General features: G+C 50.6%; 1 protein-coding gene across 2 annotated transcripts; it reads left to right on the top strand.

Annotated features, from left to right (window-relative positions):
* The first annotated feature begins 13,537 nt into the window (after positions 1-13,537).
* Stc2 (stanniocalcin 2) lies at positions 13,538-25,078 on the top strand. Of its 2 annotated transcripts, XM_041675849.1 has the most exons (5): positions 13,538-13,673; positions 13,929-14,000; positions 17,231-17,373; positions 19,561-19,772; positions 24,435-25,078. In XM_041675849.1, exons 2-5 carry the CDS (start codon positions 13,967-13,969, stop codon positions 24,820-24,822), a joined length of 777 nt encoding a protein of 258 aa, XP_041531783.1. In that variant the 5' UTR covers positions 13,538-13,673; positions 13,929-13,966; the 3' UTR covers positions 24,823-25,078. The 2 variants fall into 2 exon arrangements, with proteins under 2 accessions (XP_041531783.1, XP_041531782.1); XM_041675848.1 differs by lacking the exons at positions 13,538-13,673; positions 13,929-14,000 and adding an exon at positions 14,809-15,364.
* Positions 25,079-26,295: the final 1,217 nt, after the last annotated feature.

Raw genomic sequence — 26,295 nt, 5'->3', positions numbered from 1 at the left:
TCACCCCTCTGAAAATTGTTAATTATTTCCCATCAGATAGGCAGTACCACAGTCTGGCACTCGGGATGGCTTGGAAATAACAGCCCGTGGGAGGAAGCAGCTGCGGGGAAGCCCAGAGCCCAGAGGGCAAGGAAAGGATGAGAGGAGAGAGAGAGACACAGCTAGGGAGGGGCAGAGCCAGCTCAGTGCAGAGACAGCAGGATGAGCAGAAGGCAGGGCCAGCTTGAGGGCAGGACTAGGAGACTGCTGAAGCCACTGGAGACCCGCAGGAGGCTCAGGACAGACACGGGACGAGGCAGAACTTGGGAAACAGAAAGCCACTGAGGCCTGCTGACTGGCAGTGTCCAGAGAAACCAGCAAGATCAAAGCCTCAAAGGGACCAGGGGCTGGGATACAAGGAGTCACCTCCTGGAGGCTGCTCCCAAGTTCAAGGGAACCTGAGAGGATTCAGCCAAGGGCCTGGGGAGATGTAGGCAAGGGGAGGGCTTGTCCTGAACACCCAGGAAGATGGGGATGTCGCACATGTGTGTGACTGAGAGCTGAGGAGTTATTGCTGGAGGTGAGGATGGTGGCTGCAGAGTGGGAGGTCAGTAGGCAGAACCTTGTTACTTAGGGGGGAGGGGGGGCTAATGAGGCCTATCAGGCATCCATCCAAGGCAACAGAGTTATCAAGCAAATGGGTTAGCACACTCCCATGCCTGGTATCACACTGTTGACAGCAGGATCCACTGACCGTGGATGGACTGATAGAGAAAACAGACACACAAAGAGCCCAGACAGACAAGTGGTCAGCCGTAAACGGTGAAAGCCCAGCTCTGGAGACAACAGGGAATAGATGGTACCAAATGACAGTACCAGGGGCTCTCATTTAACACCCGCTCCAGGCCCTTCATCAGGTACACTGCACTGCAGAGACGGGTCCCTAATCAGGACAGCTTCTCTGTGGACAAGGCCAGAGGTCCAGAGACAAGGTTGCAACTTCAGGCCGCATCAGGCTGAGCTAACAGAGGCCCCTCAGGAACCATCTGGTTGCCAGACAAGATGATGTCCCAGCAGGTTCACCTCGGTTCACTGGACGGAAACCAAGAGGTGAGGCCTGAGGAACCTAATGTAGTTCTCATGAGCCCTGACGAGTCCCCCAGGCAGGGGAGGGAGATAGGGTGGGGTAGGGTGTAACAGAGCCTCTCGGGCTTCAGTCCCACCACGTGATAGAGTGCTTCTGCTCCCCCGCCTCTCTCCCACTGTTACGTTCCTTCCCCTCCCTTTTCCACCCTCCCAGCCCCTCCCCATCTCCCTCCTTCCATAACACCATCCTCAGCATTGTAATGTAGCCAGGCTAGCCCTTACTGGAGCCAAGTAGATGCCAGCACCATGCTCTTGAGTCTGCAAAACAACTTCAAGCCAAATATATTTTTTCTCTTTATAAAATACCCTGTCTTCAGTATTTTATTACAGTAAAGAAAATAAACTAAAGCAGCGTTTCATGGCTCAGCCCCTGCCTCCTATAAAATGCTCTGCACCATGATACAGTAGACCGAAAATTATAAAGTTTATAGAGACTCTACTGTCATTTTATTTCTCTCTTTTTAAAAATATATCAATTTTATTATATTACTATTAAATTAATATACTTTTATATTAACTACTTATTTATATTGTGTAATAATAATATAATATTCTTGTTAATCAATATAATATTAATTTTTAATATAATATTGATTAAGAATTCCATACAATGTATTTTGGTCATATTTACCATCCATTTCTCCCTCCAACTCACCTCAGCTCTGCCCTCACCTCCCTAGTCCCCAAATCTATCCACCCAACTTTGTGACTCTTCCCTAACAACCGCGGACTCTGATTTGAGCAGCCCGTTCATTCATGGGTTTCAGGCACTACAGAGTAGCCGGCCTCCAGGTGACCACATCCTGAAAAAACTGACTCTCCTCCCAGAAACCACTTAGACCGTCGGATGACTTGATCTCACAGAGGCATCTACGGCTTCCCTGAGTCCCCAAGTGCAGCCTCTTGTCTGGTCCACTCCAGTCCTCCTGACCATCTTCAGGACGATGCCTGAGCCCTGGTGTAAGTGGATGAAGATGATGCTCCCTCTGTGGCCGAGCGCTCCGCTAACACTTACTCTCTGCCCTTTGCCAGTTGTGGCTTTCTGCACCACCTTCCACCGCATAAAGAAACTCCTCTAATGAGGTCTGAGAGCCGTCCTAATCTATGGGCACAGAGATTCAAATTTAAGGGGCAGTCTGATAATCTGTCCACTTAGCAAAATTATAGTAGTAGGTTCATGGGGTTCTTGGCCATATTTACACGCTCTATGGGAATAGGCCTTAACTCCAATCAGAAAGCAGGTGGCTACCCCCATAAGATTTGTGCCATAATTAAACCATGGGCATATTTCTCAGCACATCAAATCAATCATTTACTGTAACCCACAGGATTCACAGCTGGGTATGACCATTGATAAATACCCACCCGACCCCCAACAGCCTACACAGCACCCTCGAATGAAAGAAGCAGAGGAAGCCCTGAGCAAATGTGTGTTTTGACATGGACATATCAAGGAACCAAGGCCAATCCTCCCGCAGGAGAGTTTGGCACAGTTGTTACTGATATGGCCCAGGTGAGTGTTTGTGGGTGACTGATCAGTGTGTGCAGACCAGCAACTGTAGCCTCCCCCTGAATGTTCACAGCCTGTGACTGCTCTCTTCAGAGACCCTCCTATCAGGACTGCCCCACCCCTCCTCTGTGCTGGACCTAATAAACACACGGGGGTTCTAGGTTGTGGCAGTAGCAGAACCCCACCTGATTCCAACCTCCTTGTCTGTGAGTCTGTGTGTCTGTCCTTCCCTCATTGTTTCTCCATCCTGTGCCAGGGTTTGGAGACCCAAAGTACACAGATCTTGGCAAATGGCACCCAAACGGAAAAGCAGCCAGCAGTGGGGAGCATCCTGGTTAGTAAAACTTGATTTTTATAATGTCCTACACACAAAGTGTGTGGAGTCTTCAGCAATAGGTTCTTACCATTTAAGTTTTGATGGGCAACCAAGAGCAATGGCGACATCCTATATTGTTTGGGAGTGGGAATAGGGCGCCTCTGGCCAACAACTTTGGGGGGGAGGGGATAGATACCTCACATCTGGCACCAATGGTTTTATTTGGCAATCTATGGCTTTCAGAAAGAGCATTATTCCCTGTTTAATTACTCCAATTAAACCCTTTAAATGGGTGCATGTGTGTGTGTGTGTGTGTGTGTGTGTGTGTGTATGTGTAAAGATTATAAAAGAGCAGGTTTCCATATGGCTTTTACAAACACCCTAGTGTTAGTTTACCCTTTACCCATCCTCTCTTCTGCCCTACTCCCCCAGCCCTCTCCCCTTGTTCCCCTTTCCCATTTGTTTCATCAAGGAACATCAGAGAGGAGGGGAACAAAAGACTATTTGATCTCTTAGCCTTCTGAAATTCAACCGGATGATTAAGCTAAATGCAAAGAACTAAGAAGGAAGGCAGGAAGGATGCTGGAGTGGTCTGGGTAAGAATGGCCTCCATAGGTTCATATGTCTGAATACGTGGTCCCCAGTTGGTGGAAATGTTTGAGAAGGATTAGGAGGTGTGGCCTTGTTGAAGATGTGTCGCTGGAGGCACTGAGTGAGGTTTCAAAAGACTCCTGTCTGTGTGGCATTTTCAATGTATTTTAATAAATAAAGACTGCCTGAAGATCTGAAAGTAAAACAGTCCCACTGGTCAGCCTTACAGACCAGATTATGGTAACACACACCTTTAATCCCAGCAGCCACAATGGCACACACTTTTAATCCCCAGTAGCCACGCGAGTTGCCATAGAAATCGGGTGGTACATGCCTTTAATCCCAGCCCTAGAGAGGAATATAAAACGGGGTGAGACAGCTCTTAGACCAGTCTCACTCTGAGATTCCTGGAGGCAAGATCACCATTTCAGACTGAGGCTGAGGTAAGAGCCAGTGGCTGGCTGTTTTGCTTTTCAAGTCTTCAGGTTAGACCCCAATTTCTGACCTTGAGTTTTGATTAATCGTGCATCGCCTGTCACTCTCAGTGTTCTCCCTGCCTCCTGCTTGCGGATCCAGATGTGAGCTCTTAGCTGTTCTTGCCGCCACTGTGGACTCTAACCCTCTGAAGCTGTAAGACCAATTAAATGCCAGCTTTAACAAGTCTCCTTGGTCTCGGTGCCTCGTCCCAGCAACAGAAAAGTAACTAAAACAGGGGGATTTTTACATTCCTAATTCTCAGAGGCCTTGTATACCAGCTCTTTGCTCTTTAACCCTAAAATCTGTTGTCACATATTAGGATCATTCACAGCCATCTAAGTCGCCTGTGGACGAAGAGTCCTCTCGGCTCAGGGAGCGAAGACCCTCCGCTCTCTCCACCTCTGCCGAGCCCGTGGGCTTCACTGGGACGAGGTCGGCTTAGCCCTCAGCTACTTCCACAATTCACTCCTCGTGCCATCAGTCTCTCTTACCCTCCTCTGGTCCTCAGTCCTGCCGCTCCCAGGTCTTTTGTCTGCCTCCTCTCTGCAGATGCTCTCAAGAAGACTTCAAGGAGGAACCAGAGGACGCCAATGGAGCCCCAGTACCAAACTCTAGACTCTCTTGTGCCCTCTGATAGGTCACCTACACTGTCCCCTCAACACAATCCAAGGTGAGTGGCAGTAAGGAAAGTTGCCCAAGTTGTGGCAGTGTGTCAGAGATGGCTGTTTTCCTAAACACATCCTCACAGGGTAGGAATCCAATTCCACGAGTGTGGGATGCATTTTATTGGAGTTCCGAGGATGATTCAGGGGGCAATGACACATGCTTTCTATTTAAGAGTTCAGGGTTTAATTTCACGATCACCTTCTATTTATGGAAAGAGATGCTAGATTCCATGTGCGGTCACAGTGTAAAGTTTCCTGCCTGAATATACTTTCTAAGTGAAAAATTGGAGCCAATTTCAGGGAAAGGAAGAAGTAAGTAGCTGTTTTGGTGGGCTGTGAGCCGGCTAAGACCACAAAGGTGGTAATGCATAGTTAAGGGCTGGCCTCCTGGGACAGAGCCATCCTGCAGACCCGTCTTTGTCACTTGTTCATTGGGACCAGATTAAACGCATGAAATTCAAGAGATGCCTATTAGCCAAGAGTCTGCAGGGCCCAGGACTGTAAGTCACCCGAAGGGGAGCCTAGGAAACACCACCAGAGACGGAGCAAACAATGTATAAAAACAAAGCTTTGGGAGAGGTAGGGATGGGAAGGGAAACTCTGGATCTTTGGGTGAGCAGGGAAGCACCCTAAAACAGGCCTTGGGCTCTGACCTGATTCCCTGCATCCAGAGAGGCAGCTTCATGTTCTGGAGACTTTCTTATGGCAGAGAAAGCCATCGAAGGACTGAACTTCTCCAGGTATGAGGACCTTGTGAGGGACAGATCAGTAAGCCATTTCCTGCAGCTCAATGTGGCACCCTCGGGAGCACAAGGCTGGGGGACAGGAATGGCTAAGGTCCTTGCTGATTGGCCCACACTGAACAAGGATCGCTCTCTAGGCAGCTCTGTCTGCTCCCTGCCTTCCTGTGTCCACTGAACTAGCCCTTCTTCATTGGCAGAGGCTGTCTTCTCCTTCCCAGAGGCTGACCAGCAACCCCAGCTGGGGTGGGGGGAGTGCAGGGGAGAAAAGCTGGGCAGAAACAGAGCCCGACTCACAGAACTGCCTTATTTTGCTCCAAATCTTGAGAGTGGGCACTTCACAGAGTCTTTTGGTGTCCTGCCCACCATGAGATTTGTCTTTGGAAATTGCTGTCCTTACCTTACCTACAGGCTCCCAGGTAGACAACAGCACACAACCCTGCCCTTTACCACAAAGCATGAAGCGATCTGAGCAGATCAGATCCTCCCTCTCAGGGAGGAACTGTCAGGAACCTGAAAGTCCAGTTCGTGCAGGACTCCCTGTGGAGGGGTTTCTTGCCACACCTGTCTGCATACTGTGGAGGGGCTTGTCTCCATGCAGCCGAGGGGTTACCTCTAGAGCTGGGGAAGCAATCACCTGTAGTTTTCTCTCATCGCCTCAGAACACCCGACTAAACAATGGTAATGGAGGAAGGGCTTATTTAGACCTGTAGCTTTGGAAGCTTTAGTTGTTGGGGTACAGAAAGTGTGACAGTGGGATCTTGAAGCTGGGGCTGATTTCCTTAGTGCAGACCGGAAGGAGGTGCAGGTGTAGTCTTCGTGGGTGCTGCTCCTGTGTGACTGGCTGCTTGGGGCCATCAGGGCTTCTGTAGAAAGGACTGTGATCCAGGAAGACCTCCTCTGACCACTCAGCTTAGGCCTAGGCCTAAGTCACCTGACTTCTGTCAGAGAGCAGCTGCCACAACGCCTGGCACCTCAAAGGAGCCCATCAGATATCTGGAGCGTTAGTGATGGAGACAGAGGACCCAGGAGTGTAGTTAAAGAGCCAAGTTGCTGCAGAGAGATGGAGAGGGGGGGATGGGAAGGGACACCGGCAGGGGTGTTGCCCTTGGGGCCTGGGCTTAGCCCTTTCCCAGTCAGGGAGTCACTATCCCAGGAAACCATAAGGCAAGGAAGAGCTTGGCAAGCGACTCCCCGGCTGCTGAAGACAATCACACTCGAAAATATACATGGGCAGATTTTGCGCACTGCACTTATGGAAACATTATTCAAGAACATTATGAACACACAGAAATAAATCTTTAAAAATACCATTTGGACAACACACACATACAAATGAAGGATTTCTCCTTCTACGATGGCAGCCCACGGAGGCGTTTGAAAGACATGAATGTGGCAAGCTTACAGCACACAGGGAATCTGCAGGTAGGAAGACATGCATCCACCATGGTCCACACAGCTCCTGACCCAGGGTAATCCACCCAGCCTCCCCATGTAGATAGAGCCACCAGACCACAGTGAGGGCAACCAGCAGCTCACTGACTCTGTGCCCCACCTTCTGAGGGTGTGGGACAGTGCCCAGGGCAGCTTAGTTGCCCATCAGAGGATGGTCACAACCACCGCTCCTGATCAAGGGAGAAACAATGGTGCCAAGCATGAAGTCTCACGGAACCCACAACAACCCTGCCAACAAACTAAAGCCTAGAGAGACTAAGTAACCTGACCATGGTCATAAGCTGGCAGTGGCAGACTCTGAACAAGACACACAAGGATAGGGGAAAGGAGAGGAACCGGGAGGAGAGCAACCAAAACTGGGCATCCAGGTCAACTCGGCAACAATTAGATATGGTGAGAACAGGATGGACACTGTAGGCATTCTGGAATTGGAAATAAGACAGTGATGAGCTTCCTACAGAGGCACAGAGAACAGGAGAATACCAAAGATTCTTGGCTATGCTGGAGCAAGCATGGGGATAGCATTCTGAGACAGGGGAGGATGGGACAGTCGCGTAAGAGGAGTGGGGAGGGAGCATTCACCTTCTTTCTGGACTACTCATTGAAGACGCTGCTTCTTCGTCTCCCGCCTGCCACCTGACTACCCAAGGAGCCTTGCTTTGGCATCTTCATCACCTCCACCTGCTGACTCCATAGCAGTTCATCCTCTTGACTTCCTGGAAGGGAACCCCGCCCAACCTTCATTATTTAAGACTTTTGGTTGGAGCATTGAGTGCTGGTAAAAAGCCAAAAAGACAGAAAGAATCCCTTGGTATGGGAGAGCAGGATGAGGCCTTCAGGGAAGAAGGGAGCAGAACACATAGGGCATGAAAGTGGAGGGGAGGTTGCTGGGATTGGGAGGTGTAAGCAGGTGACAGGGCAGAGAGAAGGGAGGTATAACCAAAACTAAGGATCTATGAGAACGTCATATGGGAACCTACTATTCTGTAGGTTTGTTAAAGAGAGATCAGGAAATTGAATGGAGGTGCCCTCGTGGGTGGAGAACGCTTCTCTCGGAAGTCATGGGTTATTAAATGGAAATTCCAGTGCCAAGTGTGGCCTTCTCAGCCATACAAAACCAACCAGTTTCCCAACTTCCATACTCCTGCTTCTCTGGTGTCCATCATATCTCTCTCTCTCTCTCTCTCTCTCTCTCTCTCTCTCTCTTCCAGATTCTAAATCCTCCCAACCATCTTTCAAGATTCACATTCTGTTTTTTATGGATATTAAAAACTAAAATTTTTCACCTTTGACACCACTGAGGAGTCCCTCTACCGTGCCATAAAGATGACCACACTAAAGTCTAAGGGCTGCAAATGTGTCTCTGCCTCCCTGTTGTGCAGAACACACCACCAGGTCGAGTACACAGATACGTGTGAGTCTCTTAGGTGAGTTAATAAATGCCAGAGTCGATAAGGTTCTAACGTCTTCAAAATGAAGATTTTGAGTGCAAGAAATTACTTGCGAAAATTCTAGGGTAGGGCCCTTGCCTATCATTAGTACGCACAAAGCCTTGGGTTCCATCCCAGATACAAAAAAAAAAAAAAAAAGGGCAATTTTTTTTTGGTCCTGTTCTACTGGTCCCCACTGGAGTCTGAACAACACTGAAGGAGAATAAACAGAAGACCATGTAAAATGTCTCCCATGCAGCGTCCTTCTGTAGCAGCCACCAGCCTGATGACTGTCTGAGGCAGCTGGAAATGGACAAAGAAGAGAGTCAATGGTATGTGTGGGTCATGGATGAGTGATTCAAACAGCCATTGACACGAGGACTCCAGTGTGCACTGGGTATTCGCTTCGGTGTTATTCTTATGCACCCAAGAATCAGTGGGTCTCATCCCGTACACGGCCATCAGAAATGATCTTTTTTATTTTTATTTTTTATTTTTGACTAACCTAAGGAAGTGAAACTTCATTAGAAAATTTAATAATTTAAATATGGGAGACTTTCACAGAGTAATTTCCTGGTCTTGAAAATATATAAATACAGAATGAGCACTGTCATGTGACTGCATCTAATTGCTCCACAGAAGTCAGGCATGAAGTTGGGGAAGGTCCCTTCTGGCCATGTCAGATCTCGAGAAAATGAGTTCTCAATTATGATTCTTCTGATTCTTCCACAAAACCCGTTCTTCCCATAGCCCACGACAGTCTACAGTTTTGGGGACAATCATTGCACTATTGGCGCCATGGTAGCCAAGCACGTTGTACGTTAAACACCCATGAGAGCGCTTCATTGGGACCCACTCCTTCATCTCCATACTGTAACCAATCCCTTTGCAGCCATCTTTAATTGGACTCCCTCCATTGTCAATTTTACACTGTATCAAGTAAATTTTGGTAAGTAAATATCCTCAAAGATATAAAAAACATTGGCCTCCATTCTTTTTAGGAAGACAGGCCATTTTAAGTTTATGTTGCAAAACATCTTAAGATAAAAATCGTTCCTGTTGAATGGCTAGCTGGATGGGAATAAGACATTTGCTTTCCTTCTCTGTGTTTACTCCCAGAATCTTAAATGCCATCTAGGTTGGCTTCAGGGCAGACGCAGAGCCTAGACCTTTGCTGACACGGGCTCACCCTGCCATCACCATTACCAGCACACGGTATTGCCATTTCTACATTAATCCCAATTGCCTGACGATTGAACATTTCCCTGACAGTGTTCCTCTCTATCATTTTGCACATACAATTAGAAATTCTATGGTCACGACTATATTCATGGAAAGCAAAAGAAGTGTGCCCCATAAACCATTCAGGTGACAGTTGAATAAACATATGCACGTCCAAGAAAAAGCAAGCAATGCTCATTGAGAGACGCCTGCAAAGATAGCAACATCTGCGCAGTATACCTTCCTGGGAACACAGGCAGTGCTCTGCAGGACACAACAGCAGGGCTTTCTTTCTGCCCTCCTGCATCAGCTTTCAAGATGCCTCCGTCATCCTTCCATGGCTTCCTGCTTCAGAGATTTTTACCATAACTGACAATAATTGGTGAAAATAATTAAAGTGTTCCCAGCATGATAAAATGTCAAAGATATAAAAAAATTAAATTCAAGATCCCATGATTTATGCAGAGAGCCATAGATTTGCCAAGGGTTCTACTGAGTAATTTTAAGATAGGATAAATTTCACTCTGTCTTTTTTTTTTTTTAATGTTGTCTCTGGAAGACTTCTAAAAATGAACAAAAGTCATGAAATAGCATTCTTTGAAAATAGAACCGCTGTGTGGGGGAGGGGGGAAGAGGGAGAAAGAGGGAAAGAGAGAGAAGGAAAGAGAGAGGGAGAGAAAGAGAGAGAGAGAGAGAGAGAGAGAGGAAAACCCTCAAAGACTCCTGGGGTACAGTGAGGGTTAAAGTGCATTAACAGAATTCAGCATTTACTGAAGACTACCAAAGTCAGGTTCATGTGGAAAACAAGCCCACAAAAAGGACTTTTCTAAATTTCAGCATTTCTCAGTCAGAGTTCCAAACCCAGTCAGAAGGAGCGCCACCTCACCCCAGCATCACAGTGTCCCTACTGGCCTCAGCTGCGAAAGCCAGGCAGCCCCTTGCTTGGGATATTTTTTCCCGGAGTTTGTCTCAGCACACAGAAGGAAGAAAAAGTTATGTCCCAAAGAAAACAGTGAGGGCTTCTGGGTACTGCTCAGGCGTTGGGATGAAGTCCTAACACAGCTCAGCCCACAGGCAGACACTTGATGTTCACTGTTTTCTCGGTTATTCCAGTAAATGGATCTACTGAGGGATACAGTGTCCTTATTCTCTGAGACTTTAAAAAATTCCTTTGTAACATTTGTATTTCTGGCCAATCCATGAACTGCTTGACTACTGATTGATGAGACGTGCCGAGTTCCCAAGTGTGCTGTGTTCCAGCGCTCTGAAAGCTGGTTAAGGAACCATCATTTTCCCCACGGTACCACCCAAACTAGCCATGAACTCTTGGCCTCAAGCCATCCTCCTGTCTCCATCACCCAAGGAGCTGAGAATAAAGGCTTGCAGCACCGTGCCCAGCTAAAACAATATTGTAAGTGGTTGGTTTCCAGGCCAGACCCAAAGTCTTCTTCACTCAGATGTTGAAGACTTGAGCTTTTACAGGAAAAAAGGAGCAGAAAACATTCCTAAGATTTATTCATGAACTAACCCAAACGTGAAAGGTTTAGTCTCCTTTCATTACGAAGCCTGCTCGACAAAGCGACCAATGAGAAAGGTCGAGGGGAGGATCAAGGCTTTTTAGGGGAGACTTCTGCTTATGAGAATCTGGGGAGCCTGACACAGCAGTTTGTCACTTGGTCCAGTTTTACCTCTAGCCATTTTTGTCCAGATTTCCTTCCTACAAGTATGAAGCAAGCAGGGTGCACAGAATGCACCTGTGAACGACAGGCGTAAGATGGGAAATCAAGACGTTTGGAAGAGATGTCCTTCTTCAGGCATGGAGTTAAATCATACCCCTGTGGGAGCTGGCTGAGCCAGGGTGAGCTAGTGAGGAAACTGTGACGGGAAGGGACAGTGGGACACCCAGTGTTACAGGCCCTTGACCAGGTGGAAGAATAATAGAGTCCACTATTTGGTCAGACAGTACCCCTTCTGGCCATAAGGTGGTGCCATAAGCCCAGCCAGTCTGCCCCAATAGGCTAGGGTATGCAGGGGGCGGAGCTCCCAGGAAAGCCATGTTCCTCACTCGGCCTGTGGAACCTTCAAGAAGCCTGCACTAGAGACCTGCATCAACTCGTAATCAGTGCCTCCGCGGGCTAGAAAGATCCCATCTGCTAGGGCCCCACATGCTCACACGGGAGCAAGGTTACCTTCTGTCCTGCGGGACACCACGCCCCACTTGGAGGGGTCAAGCCATTCCTTTGCACTCCCTTTGTCTTGTTCCAAAATGCCAGTACCCATCCCAGAGCTTTCTCTGAATCCTAAAGAAAAATCCAGTCAAAGAGCACCTTGAATCACGTCTCTAAATACCTAGCAGGATGATAGGTCTTCCACCGTGAACACGGATTTGGCAACATGGCCCGGCCTTACCACGTGACTAGCCATCTAGCTAGCCTGGTCTCCCTCTTTAGCCCCAAACTGGACAACTCATTCCTGACACAAAACTCAGTGCATTTTGCCTACACAGAAACATCCTTTCCCTTGCCTCCACTTGGCAATTCCCTTCCCTAGCTTTCAACCCAAACACTTCCCTCTCCAAAACCCTCACTCTTGGACACGATTGAGGGTGACAGTAAAGGGAAAGGGGCGGGGGGGGGGTCTCATCACACAAGTCTGGGTGTCACAGACGGACCAGATCTGTCTCCGCAGTTACATGTCTCAAACTGTCCACAGACGCTGGAACCACGGTGCAGCACTGCCTGGCCCACCCTTGCTCCTCCAAGGCTTGTTAAGGTGGACATTAGGTTTAGAGAGGCGCCAAAGTGTCAGTCTCGATATGTGATGCAGTACCTGTGCTCGATTCACGCTGGCTTTATGTCACCTACTGTACCCAGCTCATTCCACTCCTCTGCCAAACCCAGCTTGAGGGACTGATGAACTAAGGGAATCTGCAGGGGAAAGGGGATCACGACAAAGGCTCCAGTGTGCGCCCCGCCCTTCTCCAGCCTAGTTCTGCCCTGGGCCAAAGGCCCAGAGCATCGCCCAGCAAACCTCCCAGAGAGTCTGCAGCCCTGGTAAGATGGGCGAAAGAACACCCTTGTCTGTGCTTCTGCCTTGGCCAGCTGGTCCCGAAAGGAACCTTCAAGCATGGGTGCTATGTGCGCTCCCAGCACCATACATCCAGCCACTGGGTGTTCTTCCTAAAGCAGCAATTGGCTCAGATGGGAACCATGAAATTCCCTTGAAAGTTGGAGTTGAAAACCTCAGGATGGTTTTTTAAAACCACGCAGGTTCTCTGAGGACAGGTGCGGTGCCTCACCGCAACAGGACAAGTTGGCTTTCCTGCTACCGCTGTGCATCTCCAGATTCTGTTTCTCTGGTGCCACTTTCGCTCGTGGAAGAGGCCGTAGAGGTCTGTCCAGCTCTAAAGTTAAGTAAGGCTGAGGTCTGCTTGACTCTCCCAGAAAATTTTCGGCCTTAAGGGGGGGGGGGGGAGGCACAGGCCAACATGTTTTTGTTTGTTTTGTTTTTAAGGAAGTCCAGGAGGGTTTCTTTTCATAAACTAATAAAGCTAAATTAACTATTCAAACAAGCGAGGTGGTCAATGAGGATGACCCATCATTATACCCACTATCCACCACCTTCCTCAAAAAATGAGCGAGGAAGTTTCTGCTATTAAAATCATGGGTATGAGTGGCTAATTTCTTCCCACCATCGAAGACTAAGACACTCAAAGTGACCGTTTTCTGGGGCCCCGAGAGATGGAGAGGTACTATGAACAAAAGCTCCAAGAGGTTCTGCCCCTGGAAAGTCCATTCCCACCTCCTCCCTTCCTTTCTCCAGTGTGAAGCGGCGGTCACCCTGAGCCCCAGCCTCCGCCATCTCCTCGCTGGAAGGCAGCTGGCACCCAGGAAAACTGAGCGGGCAGCTGGCAGACAACCTGGGCGCCCATCTCTGAAACCCCTCCCTCAGGCGTGTCACACGTAGGCGCAGAAGAGTCAGAGAGTGCGCCTCGGTGCGGAGGCCCAGGGTAGCAGTCGCCGCAGGCGGTGGGTGATGAAACCTCCTAGGCGCATTACTGCAGAGTGCGCGGGCGAGCAGGGAGTACGGCGAGGACGTGGATTGAGAGCTGGTACCCAGGCTCACCTGTTCTCCAAGACTAGGGTGAGAATGAGGGGGAGGGGCAAGTAGCGCCAATACCGGATGAGGGCCAGGTGGCACTAGGTGGCAGCGCTCGCCTCTCCACCCTCCCCCCACCAAGCTAGCCCCCCGAACTAAGCCGTCGGGTTAACGAGGCCAAGAGCAGCAGTTCCTGTCCCGGGGCTGGAGCGAGGGAGACGTGAGCGTGCACACGTACACACACAGCAGGGGGGGAGAGGCGCTCCCAGCAGCGCCCAACTTTCTCCCTGCTTCCTCCAGCAGGGGAGATAGCAGCTGAAGGCGATCTGATTCCCAGGATGCTTAAGGAGGGGGATCCAAAAGAGAAAGAAGGTATAGAGAGAATGTCCCAGAACCTGGGACCTTTTGCTTTTATTTTTGCATCAGAGAGCTGAGGAATAAAGGGAACCTTCCAACTGGGCAGAGAGGTGCTTAGGAAAAAATGGAAGCGTGTATTTGGAGATGCCTAAAGTTGTCTGTTAAACTCTGGCTTCTGGAGCACGCGATGCTCCGCGGCCGCCTGACCCAAGGCTGCCTGGGCCTCCTAGCGACCCGCCAGGAAATGATGCTAGTCTGGATTGTCACCTGGATCCCTGAAGCCCAGACAGGAATCCGTCTGGATTGGGGGAGGGGCGAGACAAGACGCCCCAGGTGTTGCAGGACCCACCAAATCCCGGCAGAAATAAGTGGGAGGTGGACTGTCTCTCGGGCCAAGTGCTTCAGGGTTTTGCAGCCTGTCTTTAAGCGCCTGTTTGGTAAACGCCAAGCCTAACGACTCTTAGGAATTCCCATCGGAGCTCAATTTGCTCGCACCATCTCTGTGCCCAGGTATCTGTTCCAATCTATCCAGGCTTCGGGGCTGACAATGTCACTGAGTTCCAAAGAGAAAACTTTCTCAGCCGGAAGCGAGCCCCTGCGGACGTGGTCCCAGTAAAGACCGACCCTCCCCGCCCTCTCTCCCACCCCAGCCCTCCCCCCCCGCCCCTAATTTTCGCGTTGCAACTAGAACTGGCATCCGCTTTGGGTTTTTTTCCTCAGTCCGTTCGGCCATTGCCCCGGAGCACCCGCACACGCGCACGCATCTTGGGCCGCGCTCACACACACGCACGCAAAAGCGTGGCCGGCGCCAGGTCGGCAACTTTGTGGGGTGCTCGCCGCGGCGCTCCGCTTCCTCCCATAGTAGTTGGCGCAGGCCCCGCCTCCCGGCTGTGTTGTCAAACGGGCCGGGGTCTCGGATTGGTCCAGCCTCCGGGACAACACCTGCTCGACTCCTTCATTCAAGTGACACCAGAGCTTCCAGGGATATTTGAGGCACCATCCCTGCCATCGCCGGGCACTCGCGGCTCTGCTAACGGCCTGGTCACATGCTCTCCGGAGAGCTACGGGAGGGCGCTGGGTAACCTCTATCCGAGCTGCGGCGAGGAGGAGGAAAGGGGCGAGCCGGGAGGAAGAGTGGGAGGAGGGGGGAAGCAGCAGAGGAGGAAAAGGAGGAGGAGGGGCGCACAAAGAATCCAGGTCTCCCGGAGGGAGGGTGATACCCAGAACCATGTGTGCCGAGCGGCTGAGCCAGTTTGTGACCCTGGCTTTGGTGTTTGCCACCTTGGACCCGGCGCGGGGGACCGACGCCACGAACCCTCCGGAAGGTCCGCAAGACAGGAGCTCCCAGCAGAAAGGCCGTCTGTCTCTGCAGAACACAGGTAAACGCGTGCGCCCTGCAGCGGGGAGCTGCGGGGAGGAAACACGGTGCACGCCCGCAGCGCTCCTAGTGCGTTTAGCCCCAACCCAGCGACCCGAGCTCACCCCGAGCAGCGCAAACTCTTGGTGGCTCGGGACTTGCAGAGGGAAGAACGAGAGAAGCGAGGGCTGGGCTGGGCTCCGAGCGCCCGGAATCCGCACGTGCTAGCAGGGTGATGAAATGGCTGAGGCAGGACTTGTTGCTGCTCTCCCCCAGGGCTGAGGGGAAACGAGGCAGCGCTTGGCGCTGCCAGCTCCAGCAAGATTGCCAGGCCCGGAGCAAGACGCACTTTGTCCAGGTTAGCCTGTGCAGGGCCCCGAGGGTCCCCGGAACTGGGCTCGCCCTGCGCTCAGAGAACTTCTCTTCCAAGTCTGGCATGGACTGACTCTCCTTCCTTTAAAGATTGCCGGACATCCCAGAACTTTGCTGGCCAGTTAAATGGCATCAAGAAGTTTTCCTTGGGAGGAGGGAGTTCGCAAAGCGTACCTGTGTGACGCTCCATGGTCCCTTGCTCCTAGCCAGGTCAGCAAGGGAAGAAATGTTGACACGACCCAAATCGTGCGCCCGCCCTGCTCACCGGCAAGCAGCAGCGCCGAGCCTGGCGTGCGGCACACGGGGCTGGCCTTCTTCCCAGCTCCCGGGAGAAAAAGAAACGTGTCTGCCGCTTGGCTCCTTGCTTATGCCCCCACTCCCGCTATTCCCCTGGGGCCGTGTGAACGCGGCGGCCGTGGCGTGCGTGCGCTCCTTGCCTGAGTCGAAATACACAAATGAGGGTCAGGGGCGCCCAAGTGAGCAATCGCTGTCCTGTCCGTGGCCACGCGTGGAGTTAGTCCAGCCTCTCTCTGCCACCACCCCCCGCCCCGGCCCCGTTGCCCAGGCGCGCAGTCGAGGGTCCCTCTCCTGCCCTGCCTCCTCTAGGGTTTAGGTGCCCCTCCACAAATACACGCCCCTCACTCTCTCGCTAGATTTCATCTGATACAGATTTTTCGACTCCAGCCCCGCCCTTCTTCCAAAATACACTTTCCTAGTTGTAATTTTGCGGTTGGTTTAAATCGTGGAACTGAGTGAGCCCAAGAGGGCATGAGACTGCACTCCCGCAGCCTGACAGCTCCTCTGTCCTTTCAGGCTGACGAATTAGGACATCTTGGAAGAGGTAGCACGCTCCTGGGCCTCAGGGATTCTAGGGGATTAAGTGATAGCTCACACCAGATCCCTAATTAAAAGGAACTTCCAAAGTGAATGACGGCGGGTGGAAGGCCAGCCCCCACCTGCCTCCATGCTGAGGCTGTTGCCAGCCGCAGCCTCCCTGGCCTGGCATTTTTTAATGCGGGTGGTTTGGAGACACGGCTTTAATAGGAATCTTGTTTTGATTTTTAGGTGTTGAATCATAAAGCTGAATTCAAGTTGCTTTTTGGAAGCTTTCGTCTGGGGTCAGGAAGGAAATAGCTGGATCTTAAAGGCAGTGGCTTCTGCGGCCGTATAATTCATGAAATTCGGTCTTTTGGAAATCTTACTTTTCCCTGTGGGTTTCAAAAGCTGAAATATTTTCTGCTCTTAAACTGAGTATTCTCACATATACCTTCATAAAGTGGGAAAGAAAGAGGGAGGGGAAAATGCTTGTCCTAACTTCTGACTGTGATATTTGTTATTTTTTGGCTAATTTTACAAAAAAAATACCAATTCTTTTCAGTAAGTAGTAGTAAATAATGACATTCTATTTTTTCACCTCCTTCGATTCTGAAATTGGCACACCCTTTTCCCCTTTAGTTTTCCTCTAGCCCTTACTGTTAGCATGGCAGAAAACTTGTAATTTTTTTTTTCATTTTAGCGGAAATCCAGCACTGTTTGGTCAACGCCGGAGACGTGGGGTGTGGCGTGTTTGAATGTTTCGAGAACAACTCTTGTGAAATCCGGGGCTTACATGGGATTTGCATGACTTTTCTGCATAATGCTGGAAAATTCGATGCCCAGGTAAAGCATATAGCATGAAGAATACTCCGGTTGGTGTGGCATGGCTGAAATACTGGCTGGACAGATTGCTAACCCATTTCCCGTACTGTTATTTGAGGCAGTTTGACGCTTGCAGTTGTAGAGAAGGGCACCAGTGTGTTTGCTTCCTGAAGTTGCCATTGGGCCAAATCCTTTCAAATCCTTACACTGTATCTGCATAGGCAAAGTAGGCTAGACATCGAAGTCATAGCCAGTGATAAACACAGTGTCTGCACAACCAGAACCCCATCCCCAAAAGTGCATGAGGAAGAGAAGGCTGGAGAGGTAGGGACCCTTGCTGTAGGTAGCAAAGGCTCTTCTAGTGTATATGTGGGCAGGCCGCATAGATAATTCACGGCCTCCAAACAGCAAGGAGCAGAGAGAGTCTCCCCTCCCAACCCCAAAAGTCAAACCCTGACTGAATCTCGCTTGCCTTATAGCCAGAGCTGAATCCGCCTCAGATTGCCAAGGTAAAGTTGAGTTGCTACTCAGGGTAAACCACCTATAAGCCAGCTGGTGGTTCCGGCATAGAATGTGTGTTTCAGTAGCGTGTAGCATGGGGCTCATCGCCGCTTTCTGCCCCGGTTCTCGGCCCTGTCCAAACACACTGCTGGTATAGCTCATAAATTTCCTCTCCCATTTCAATGGAGCCTGATGACTAAGTCTGGAGGAGGCCAACAGCTGAGGTGTGATTTAGACACGTCAGCCATCACCGTCCACTGACATCCTGTGGACAGCCTCACAAAGCAAGGCCTGGGAACCAGAGAGGGACGTGACGGGGTGGCAGCCTCGACAGTGGAGGATGTGAGGTAGCAGAGGGGAAGCTGAAACGGAGGGAAGAGGGAGAACTTTGAACTCCTTGCCGTCCTTAGAAAAACGTGCCGCCCCCCTGCTCCCTAAATTGGAGCTAGGCCACGCAATAGGAAATCCGGAAGAGAGGAGCATATCAAGGGCCTTCCCACAGGATGTCAGAGAAGAATACTAAAAAAACAGATTGCCACAGCCTTCACATAAATCCATCTTGTTTTCTCAGCCAATAGGAGAATGTTCTCAAGTTAGAGACATCCCTTTCAAGTCACTTCTCAGTGTGTAACTACTTAATAAAGTGCCAAGCCCCGCCCTAGCCCATCTGGCTCCCAGCTAGAAAGTCAAAGAAAAGGGGGCGCCACAGGGTGGACATGGATGCCACGTGGGTCTTCAACCATCAGACACTATCTGTAGACATTTCTAAAGAGAAAACCAAAATAAACAAACATACTGGCTGGCTTCCCACCTCCGACCTGAACTGGTTCACTTTCTCAACTCAGTGATTTCCAGACCTGCCTCAAAATAAATAAATAAATAAAAGAAAAGAAAAGAAAGAAAAAAAGAAAAGAAAAAAGGTTAGCTCTTGAGACAGCCTGTTTCCATGGAAATTAAAGGGAGATTCCTGGGTAGATACCCAACAGTGCCTCCAGGCCAGGGAGGTTGATAAGAGTAAAATTGGGAGCTTGCCCCCACATCCTGACAACTGCCTCCTTCTGGCCTTGGCACAATCGGCTAAGGGTGCCAGGAAGGAGAACTGTGGGCCACATGTATGTCTGCCTGGCTGCCTCACCCCTCTGAGACAGTGGGGAGGATGCTACTTGATGCTTCTGCCCCACTCACATGCTGCCAAGCAAGATGCCAGGGGGACCTTTTAGAGACCATAATCCTAACAGTTTAAAAGCAAAGAATGTTCCTTTTGGAAGCATGCAAAGAGGTGACAGACCATGAGCTGGAGCACCGGCACTAACTGGGAGGCTCCAAGAGCACTGCTTCCCAGGATGGAGCGTGAGCAAGAAGTGTACTCTTGCTGACACTGGCAAAGGAGCTAGGGCCAATCTCGGGGAATTTTCTACCAGGCAGTCACCTCCCAGCTGCCCGGAGGATACCCCAATTCCAGGGAAACTAGAAGAGCAACTGGGGAAGAGAAGGGCAGATCTGTCCGTGTACAAAGCTCACAACCACTCTGGCCTGATGCCAGCAATGTCACGTCGCCTCCCACCTGGAACCACATCAATCCAAGCACAGCCTCGCTACGCCGAGATCAAAAACCCCTGTGCTAGCCTGAGACTGGCACATGCCATCCTGGCTAGTGACAAAACCTTGTCTCCTCTGCCCCCTCCCTTTTGTGTCCTCCATCCTCAGGGCAAGTCATTCATCAAGGATGCCCTGAAGTGCAAGGCCCATGCCCTGCGGCACAGATTTGGCTGCATCAGCAGGAAGTGTCCGGCAATCAAGGAGATGGTTTTCCAGTTGCAGAGGGAATGCTACCTCAAGCACAACCTGTGCTCAGCGGCGCAGGAGAACATCGGCGTGATGGTGGAGATGATAAACTTCAAGGACCTCCTGCTGCACGAGTGAGTAGCACCCCCATCCCCAGGAGAACGGGAGGAAGGGTCGCCTGGCAAGGGTGGGGTCCTGAGGGCCGGAAATGTGTTTGAGGACGCTACTTTTGGAGGTGAACTCCCTTCAAGTGGATACAGTTGTGGTGTGCCCCATAGAGCTAGAAAACCCCCCAGAAATTCATCAAATTTGAAATTCCCGCAAACAGAAACATTTTTACTAAGTACAAAATATCTACTATCAGAAGCATTCTCCATCCTCCCCACGGCCAAGTCTTGGTTGCTGTGTGATCCAAGTAGCTCACAGGCGTCAGAACAGCAGCCGGTACACACTAACATTTACCTGCGTGTAGGTGCTCGGCACTAGGCCAGGTGTGTTACATGAAATGTCCGCCCGTTCCTTACATCAACCCTTTATGCCTCCAAATTCTCACCACAGAAAACTGATCTCTGCTGTGGTGAAGCACAAAGCACTCACAGTTAGGGAGAAGCAAAGCTAGGTGCTAGGGTTCTCGCAGTGTGGCTACAGCACCTTCGCTCTCAAAGGTGCCAATCTAATCAGCTTTTTCTGCTTCCAGAGCTCCCCAGGTCCCTTCTCTAACTCTGCAGAATACATAAAACAAACAGCGGAAACTTTAGTCTGCTAAATAGGCATGGTAAAATGGACTTGAAGATGATAGAGCCAAATCATCTCATTCCTTGGCTCTTACCCCAGCTGTAGGATCCCAGATTTTGCAGAGCGGTAAAAGACATTGATCCACCATTGTTTCTAACATGGCAGTGAGGTCCACAGGCCCCAAAGACAGAGATGTAGAACAAAAAGGGAAGCCACCAGTATAGTAGACAGTGCCAACCACTGCCACCCTTATAGCCACCTCCATCTTTCCATGGTGACTCATTGGGCCAAATCAGCACAATTTTAGGGACTTTCACCCATTAGTTCATTGCATGACCTTCTCCCAGTTATGTTACCAAACATACCCCCTTCACGGCACTAATGCCTAGATTCTGAGACAGCCATCTCGTCTCTCAGTTATGAAGCCTTGAGTAGCTTGTGGCACTTTGTTACAATATAAAATTATTCATGGTGAAATTCTGCAACCAGACCTTTCCAAAAGAAAGACTGTATTGCTTGGTTTTTAGACCATACTAATACTTCACAACAGATTTTCATTCTTCCAAATATTTACAAAGGAACAATGGCATGGACAATAGTAATTGCCTTTTATTTCTCTTTGGTGTGCAAAAACCTTGGTCATGGGCATGGATTACCCTGTTTGTCTTCTGACCAGCCACAAGATTGAAATTCACATCTCCACTTCATAGGGAAGGCTAGTGAAGCTAAGAACTTCCCTTGTGAGGTTTGGTTCCCGCTTTGCGACCTGGGAATTGGTAGTGTACGCTAGTCTCTTACTATCCACAGGGGATGGTTCAAGGGCCTCCCCTACACATCCACATCCATGAATGAGGAAGGCTCAGATAAATCGATGGCGTAATCTACTCTGGATGACTTACGATACCTACAGACAGAGCAGCTGCCATGTAAGCAGTTGTTAGTCTACAGTGCTTAGGAAATAACGGCAGGAAGGGTCTGCTACAGTACAGAGGCAGGTTGCTTCCGAAACGTCCATCTGTGCCCGGCTAGTTGAATCTGCAGGCACGGAGCTGTGTATGAGACTTGCTGTGAGGAATAGGCCGGCGGTCAGAATGCCAACTGCCCTGCTCCTCCTGTTCTTGCTAGACCTGCTAAGACTTCAGGAGTCTTCTCATGTGACAAGGTCTTCTTCCTTTCCCTAATCACTCCCTCATTGTCGCCAGAGAGTACTATGAGAGTCTCTTCCTTCGAGGTGCTCTTGAAAGAGGCACGTGTTCACAACCAAGGAACCTCTATCTCAGTGGCATATTTAAGAGGACTTTTTAGTCTTCAAGGTGGGAGGTTGGGGGCCTGCTATACACCTGTGATACATTCCTGGAGTGTGTGGAGTATGAGTATCTTCTGAAGAAAGGTCTTTGGGAAAACTGAAGCCTTTCGGGTTTGGGGAACACATGCCCCATCCTAGGATTTAGGGAGGGTTAGCGCACTGTGATGTCTAGTACCTCTTCCACAGGAACGTGGCCTCCAGGCCAGGGATTCTTGTTTCACGGGTCTCCCACAGCATTTAGAATCAGCAATAGCAGCCAACACTGGCCTGCTTTGCCGAAGCAGGTGGTCCACCCTGTGCAGAGGTGTGGGTGTCTTAAGAACACTGCCAGGAGGCCTCATGCGGGACCTGCTCCTGCTTCTAAGCCAGGACTTCTGGGCATTGAGTTTGTGCCAAGCTCTGGCTCCTTGAAAACCTCCATCCCCTAGCACCACACAGCAATGCAATGCCCAGCTTCGACTTCAAGCTGAACTTTCCCAATTTTTCAACCAGCTTAACTGATTAAAGGATCCGTTCAGCCCCCACATACCGAGAAAGCCATCTCAGAGTGTGTGGCAACAGTCACAAACAAGAGAATGTGAGCCAAGTTTGCCTTTCCCTTTAAGGAGGAGGAAGTCAGCCGTGCAGAATCCAAACCACCCCATTCCTCTACAGTGCTTCTGCCAGGAGCAGGGGTGGCAGCAAGGTCCAGTCTGCCGCGAGCTGCCCCTCTCACCACTGCCTGCCCACCCCACTCTGTCCTTATCATCTGCCTCCCCCTAGCTGTGGCCAGTCTCCCTTGGCCTCTGCACACCCTGTCACCGGGTGCTGGCAGCCGTCAGGGGTTTGGAGCCTCAAACACATTCCCCTTCTTCGGCCTTGCTGACACTCAGTTGAGTGCTGGGTTTTGTCATCGGACAGGCTCAGCCTGCAGCCTAAGAAGGCACCGTGCCAACCCAAAGCCCGGCTTAGATTAATTTACTTAGCCACACACGCCCTCCCCACAGGGCTCGGCTTCATCCCTGAGAGAGAAGACAGAACAAGCCGAGGAGAGGGGGACTAGTCCTGCCTCAGGAGGCCGGTGTCCATCTTACAGGTCCAGGGTTCAAAGGCAGACACACACCATGATGGAGAAGACCCCAGAGAGATCTGTGTGTTCCTGGGAGGATCTTTTAAGCTAGACACTTAAAGGAATAAAGGAAACTCAGTTCGAAATCCCAGATAGAGCCAGCAAATGACCAAACATTTTGCTCCCATTTTGCAGATGGCCTCAGTGGATTTGAGCTTCCTAAGGCAGCGTTTGTTTTCAAAGTATGAAGGGGGCATGAACAGCTTACAGCATCCCTTTCTCTATAACTTCCTCCTCCGAGTGCTCAAGAGACACTGTCCTTAGCAGCAGCCTAGACCTGCTTGAAAGAGGCTGAGCGCCTTGCCCACCAGCCATGCACAAACCGTGATGTCAAAGGAATCAAGTAGGCTTCAAAACGCAGCTCCAGAACATCCCTTCTGCCTGTCCTCAGCCCAGGCCAGGCCTCCCTTACCTAGGATTTCCCAAAGGGGACTTTCCTTTTCCCTATTCCTCATTCTTATGTCCTCAAAGTAAGGACAGGTCCAACCTGGGGAGTGAATGGCCACAACAGCATTGATTATGCCGCACATCTTAGAACATAAGCCGCTTCTTCTGCAGAGCCAAGGTTGCCAGCCTGCAGAGAAAGATTACACAGACCCCTAGGATGGTCATCCAAGTCTCAAGTCACACCTCAGGGAGGAGAGAACCTTTGCTCCTTATAAATGGCTGCACATCCCACAGCGATTTCCCTGTGGAAGCAGGCGCTGTCTGTCATGGGCATATTTGTCCAGGACTTAATTCTAGTTAGCCACACAAAGTCACATAAAGCATCCCACACCCTCTTGGATCTTAAAGGCCAGTGAGAGTTAAGGGGGGGCTCCGTAGGTAGGCCCATCAATTTAAAAAGGGGGCACGCTTCTCTGTCTCCTGGAGTGAGTCCTCCAGCAATTTGGCCAAGAAACAACTCGAGGTCGTTGGTACAGGTGGAGATGCAGTTCTGAGACCAGAATGGGCTGTGTTGCTTTCAGAGAGAGCTGCTCTCGTTGTGGACATGGGGACCCTGACTGACTGAAAAGGGAAAGCCACAGGGAGATGACACTATAGAGCCATGGCCCTCCCCAGCGCATCTCGTTTCAGATTCCCCCAGACCGTGGCATACATACCTAACAACTTTCATAAGGGCCCTTTGTTGTAAGCCTAAGTCAGGGCACACAGGTAGGGAATGTGACCTCAGGAGACCCTCACTAATGCCACCTGTGATGGGCAAGCATGGGGACTCCTGACAGCTGCTCAGGAACTCCTTAGTCCAACACTTCCTGGGTTCTTCACTGGAAGTGCATACACATACCAATTTACTATTGAAGACCCTTCACCATTGGCCAAGATCGTCTCCACTCCAGTCAAGCTCGCCAGCTCCTGTAGCCTGGGTGTGCTCAGGACACCCTTGCTTTCCTCTCCACTCACACAGCTGCTCTGCCTGAAATGCCTACCTTAATGCCCTGGCCTTCAGCTTTCCTCCCATGTATCTACACTGTCAGTAGCGCTACACCTATTTGAGAAGAGGAACCTGCCTTAATGCCATTCCCTACCATGGAACCTAGTCCGTAAAGATCACTCACCGAACTCAAGTTAAGCATTGTCTCTTGTCACAGGGCCCCTTAGAACATGCTCCAGTCTCAGTCCTTCTCTCTTTGTTCTAATCTCTAGGCCCTATGTGGACCTCGTGAATCTGCTGCTGACCTGCGGGGAAGATGTGAGGGAGGCCATCACTCACAGCGTCCAGGCTCAGTGTGAGCAGAACTGGGGAGGCCTGTGCTCCATTCTGAGCTTCTGCACCTCCAACATACAGAGACCTCCCACTGCGGTCCCTGAGCATCAGCCCCCGGCAGATAGGGCCCAACTACCCAGGCCTCACCACCGGGATACAGGCCACCACCTATCAGAAGCCAGCAGAGGCGCCAAGGGTGAGCGAGGAAGCAAAAGCCACCCACATGCGCACGCCCGAGGCGGAGCAGGTGGCCAGAGCGCCCAGGGACCTTCTGGGAGCAGCGAGTGGGAAGATGAACAGGCCGAGTATTCCGACATCCGGAGGTGAAACGAAAACCTGGCCAAGAAAGTTTCCTCCAGGCCGTCCATTTCCTTATCTATGGACATTCCAAACATTTTACATTAAAGAGGGGATGTCACACGCAGGATGTGTGCGAATTGTGGACTTCATGCAGGTGTCTGAACAGGTGAGATGAGGTCTCAGGTGCCTGCCCTGTGGGTCGGCACCTACGTAAGCTTATTCACGGGAGTGTTGCCTTGAGTCTGCCTGTGGCTTTGTCCCTTTCGGTCTGTGGGAGCTAGTGGGTGGCTAAGGTGTGCTCTGTTGGGGGGAGGTCAGATGGGGAGGGAAGGGGCCACACGTGGGTGCTAGGCAGGCCCTGCCCTACAGTTTCCAGTGCTGTCTGCAGGGAACAGGGCAGCTGGGTTCTGGGGCAGGAGTGAGTGGGAAGTGTGGCTGTTAGGGCAAAGGAGGAGCAGAGAGAATGCAGGACTCAGCCATGCTCGATGCCAAACCAAAGCTTAGTGTCGTGCCTGGGACCTTGTGTTTCATAGCTGCTGGAAGGGACATGGGGTACTGCATTACCTGTGTGTCATTTCTGAGCCATTGCTCTGTCTGGGGGACACCAAAGGAGTGGCCGTCTGTTTTGACCACTGCTTCAGAGCTCAATTTTACTTTTGTTTTAAATCCATTGACGATTTGTCTGGCATCTAAATAAATGACTTTCAAATCGAACAACTGGGTCACCAGAACCAGCTCAAAGCAGGAAGAAAATCAACCCCAGCCCACCTCTGGGGGGTAAATTTTTATAACTTCTCTTTTAAGAAGAGCTCAAACAGCAGTATCCCCACATGGGCTTCTCCTTCCGAAACAGACAGATCCCCAGAGGGAGAAGCACATACCAGGGGTCCCTTCCTTGACAGCCTTTTTCTAGACTTTCACTATCTCAACTTGACCTCAACCAAGTCCTATGAGCCTGTACATTGAATCCATGTGGCCAAGTTGGAAACCAGTCTCTGCATGCCGGAAAGAGGGAGAAGAGAAACTGGCATCGAGACCACTAAGGAAATTGCTTTTGGGGAATGCCACCCTCTGCATACTTGGGCAAACAGCTTCATCTCCAAGAGACAGGGCTTTCCACAGCCCACGTGGAAATTTAGCAAGAAGGAGGTGGGTGGACAAAAGGAAGGCCAAAGAGGAGAGAAGGGACTCGTGTCAGTGCAGCGCTAAGATCTTCTTCCTCTGGGGCTGTCACAGCTACTGCTTTTACAGCCAGTGCTGTAGGCATAGGGGGTAACCTGGACCAGGTCTTGAGAGCAAGGCTCGGCCAACTTTTTCTATGAAAGGCCAAATAGTGATTAGTGAGTTTCCGTTCGGCAAGTCACACGGTTTCTGTTGCCACCAGCCAGCTCTGGCGTGGCAGCACAAAAGCGCCCTCCGCCACACAAATGGAAGGGCTTGGTTGGCTCTGTTCCACTAAGATTTTCTTCCCCAGGCTCACAGACCGCACATTGCATGTTC

This window comes from Microtus oregoni, unplaced genomic scaffold (assembly GCF_018167655.1).
Source record: "Microtus oregoni isolate MIOR12 unplaced genomic scaffold, Mior012 000027F_ref0000203, whole genome shotgun sequence".
NCBI lineage: Eukaryota > Metazoa > Chordata > Mammalia > Rodentia > Cricetidae > Microtus > Microtus oregoni.
Note: the sequence above shows the minus strand (reverse complement) of the source record. Positions and strands in the feature narration are given on the sequence as shown.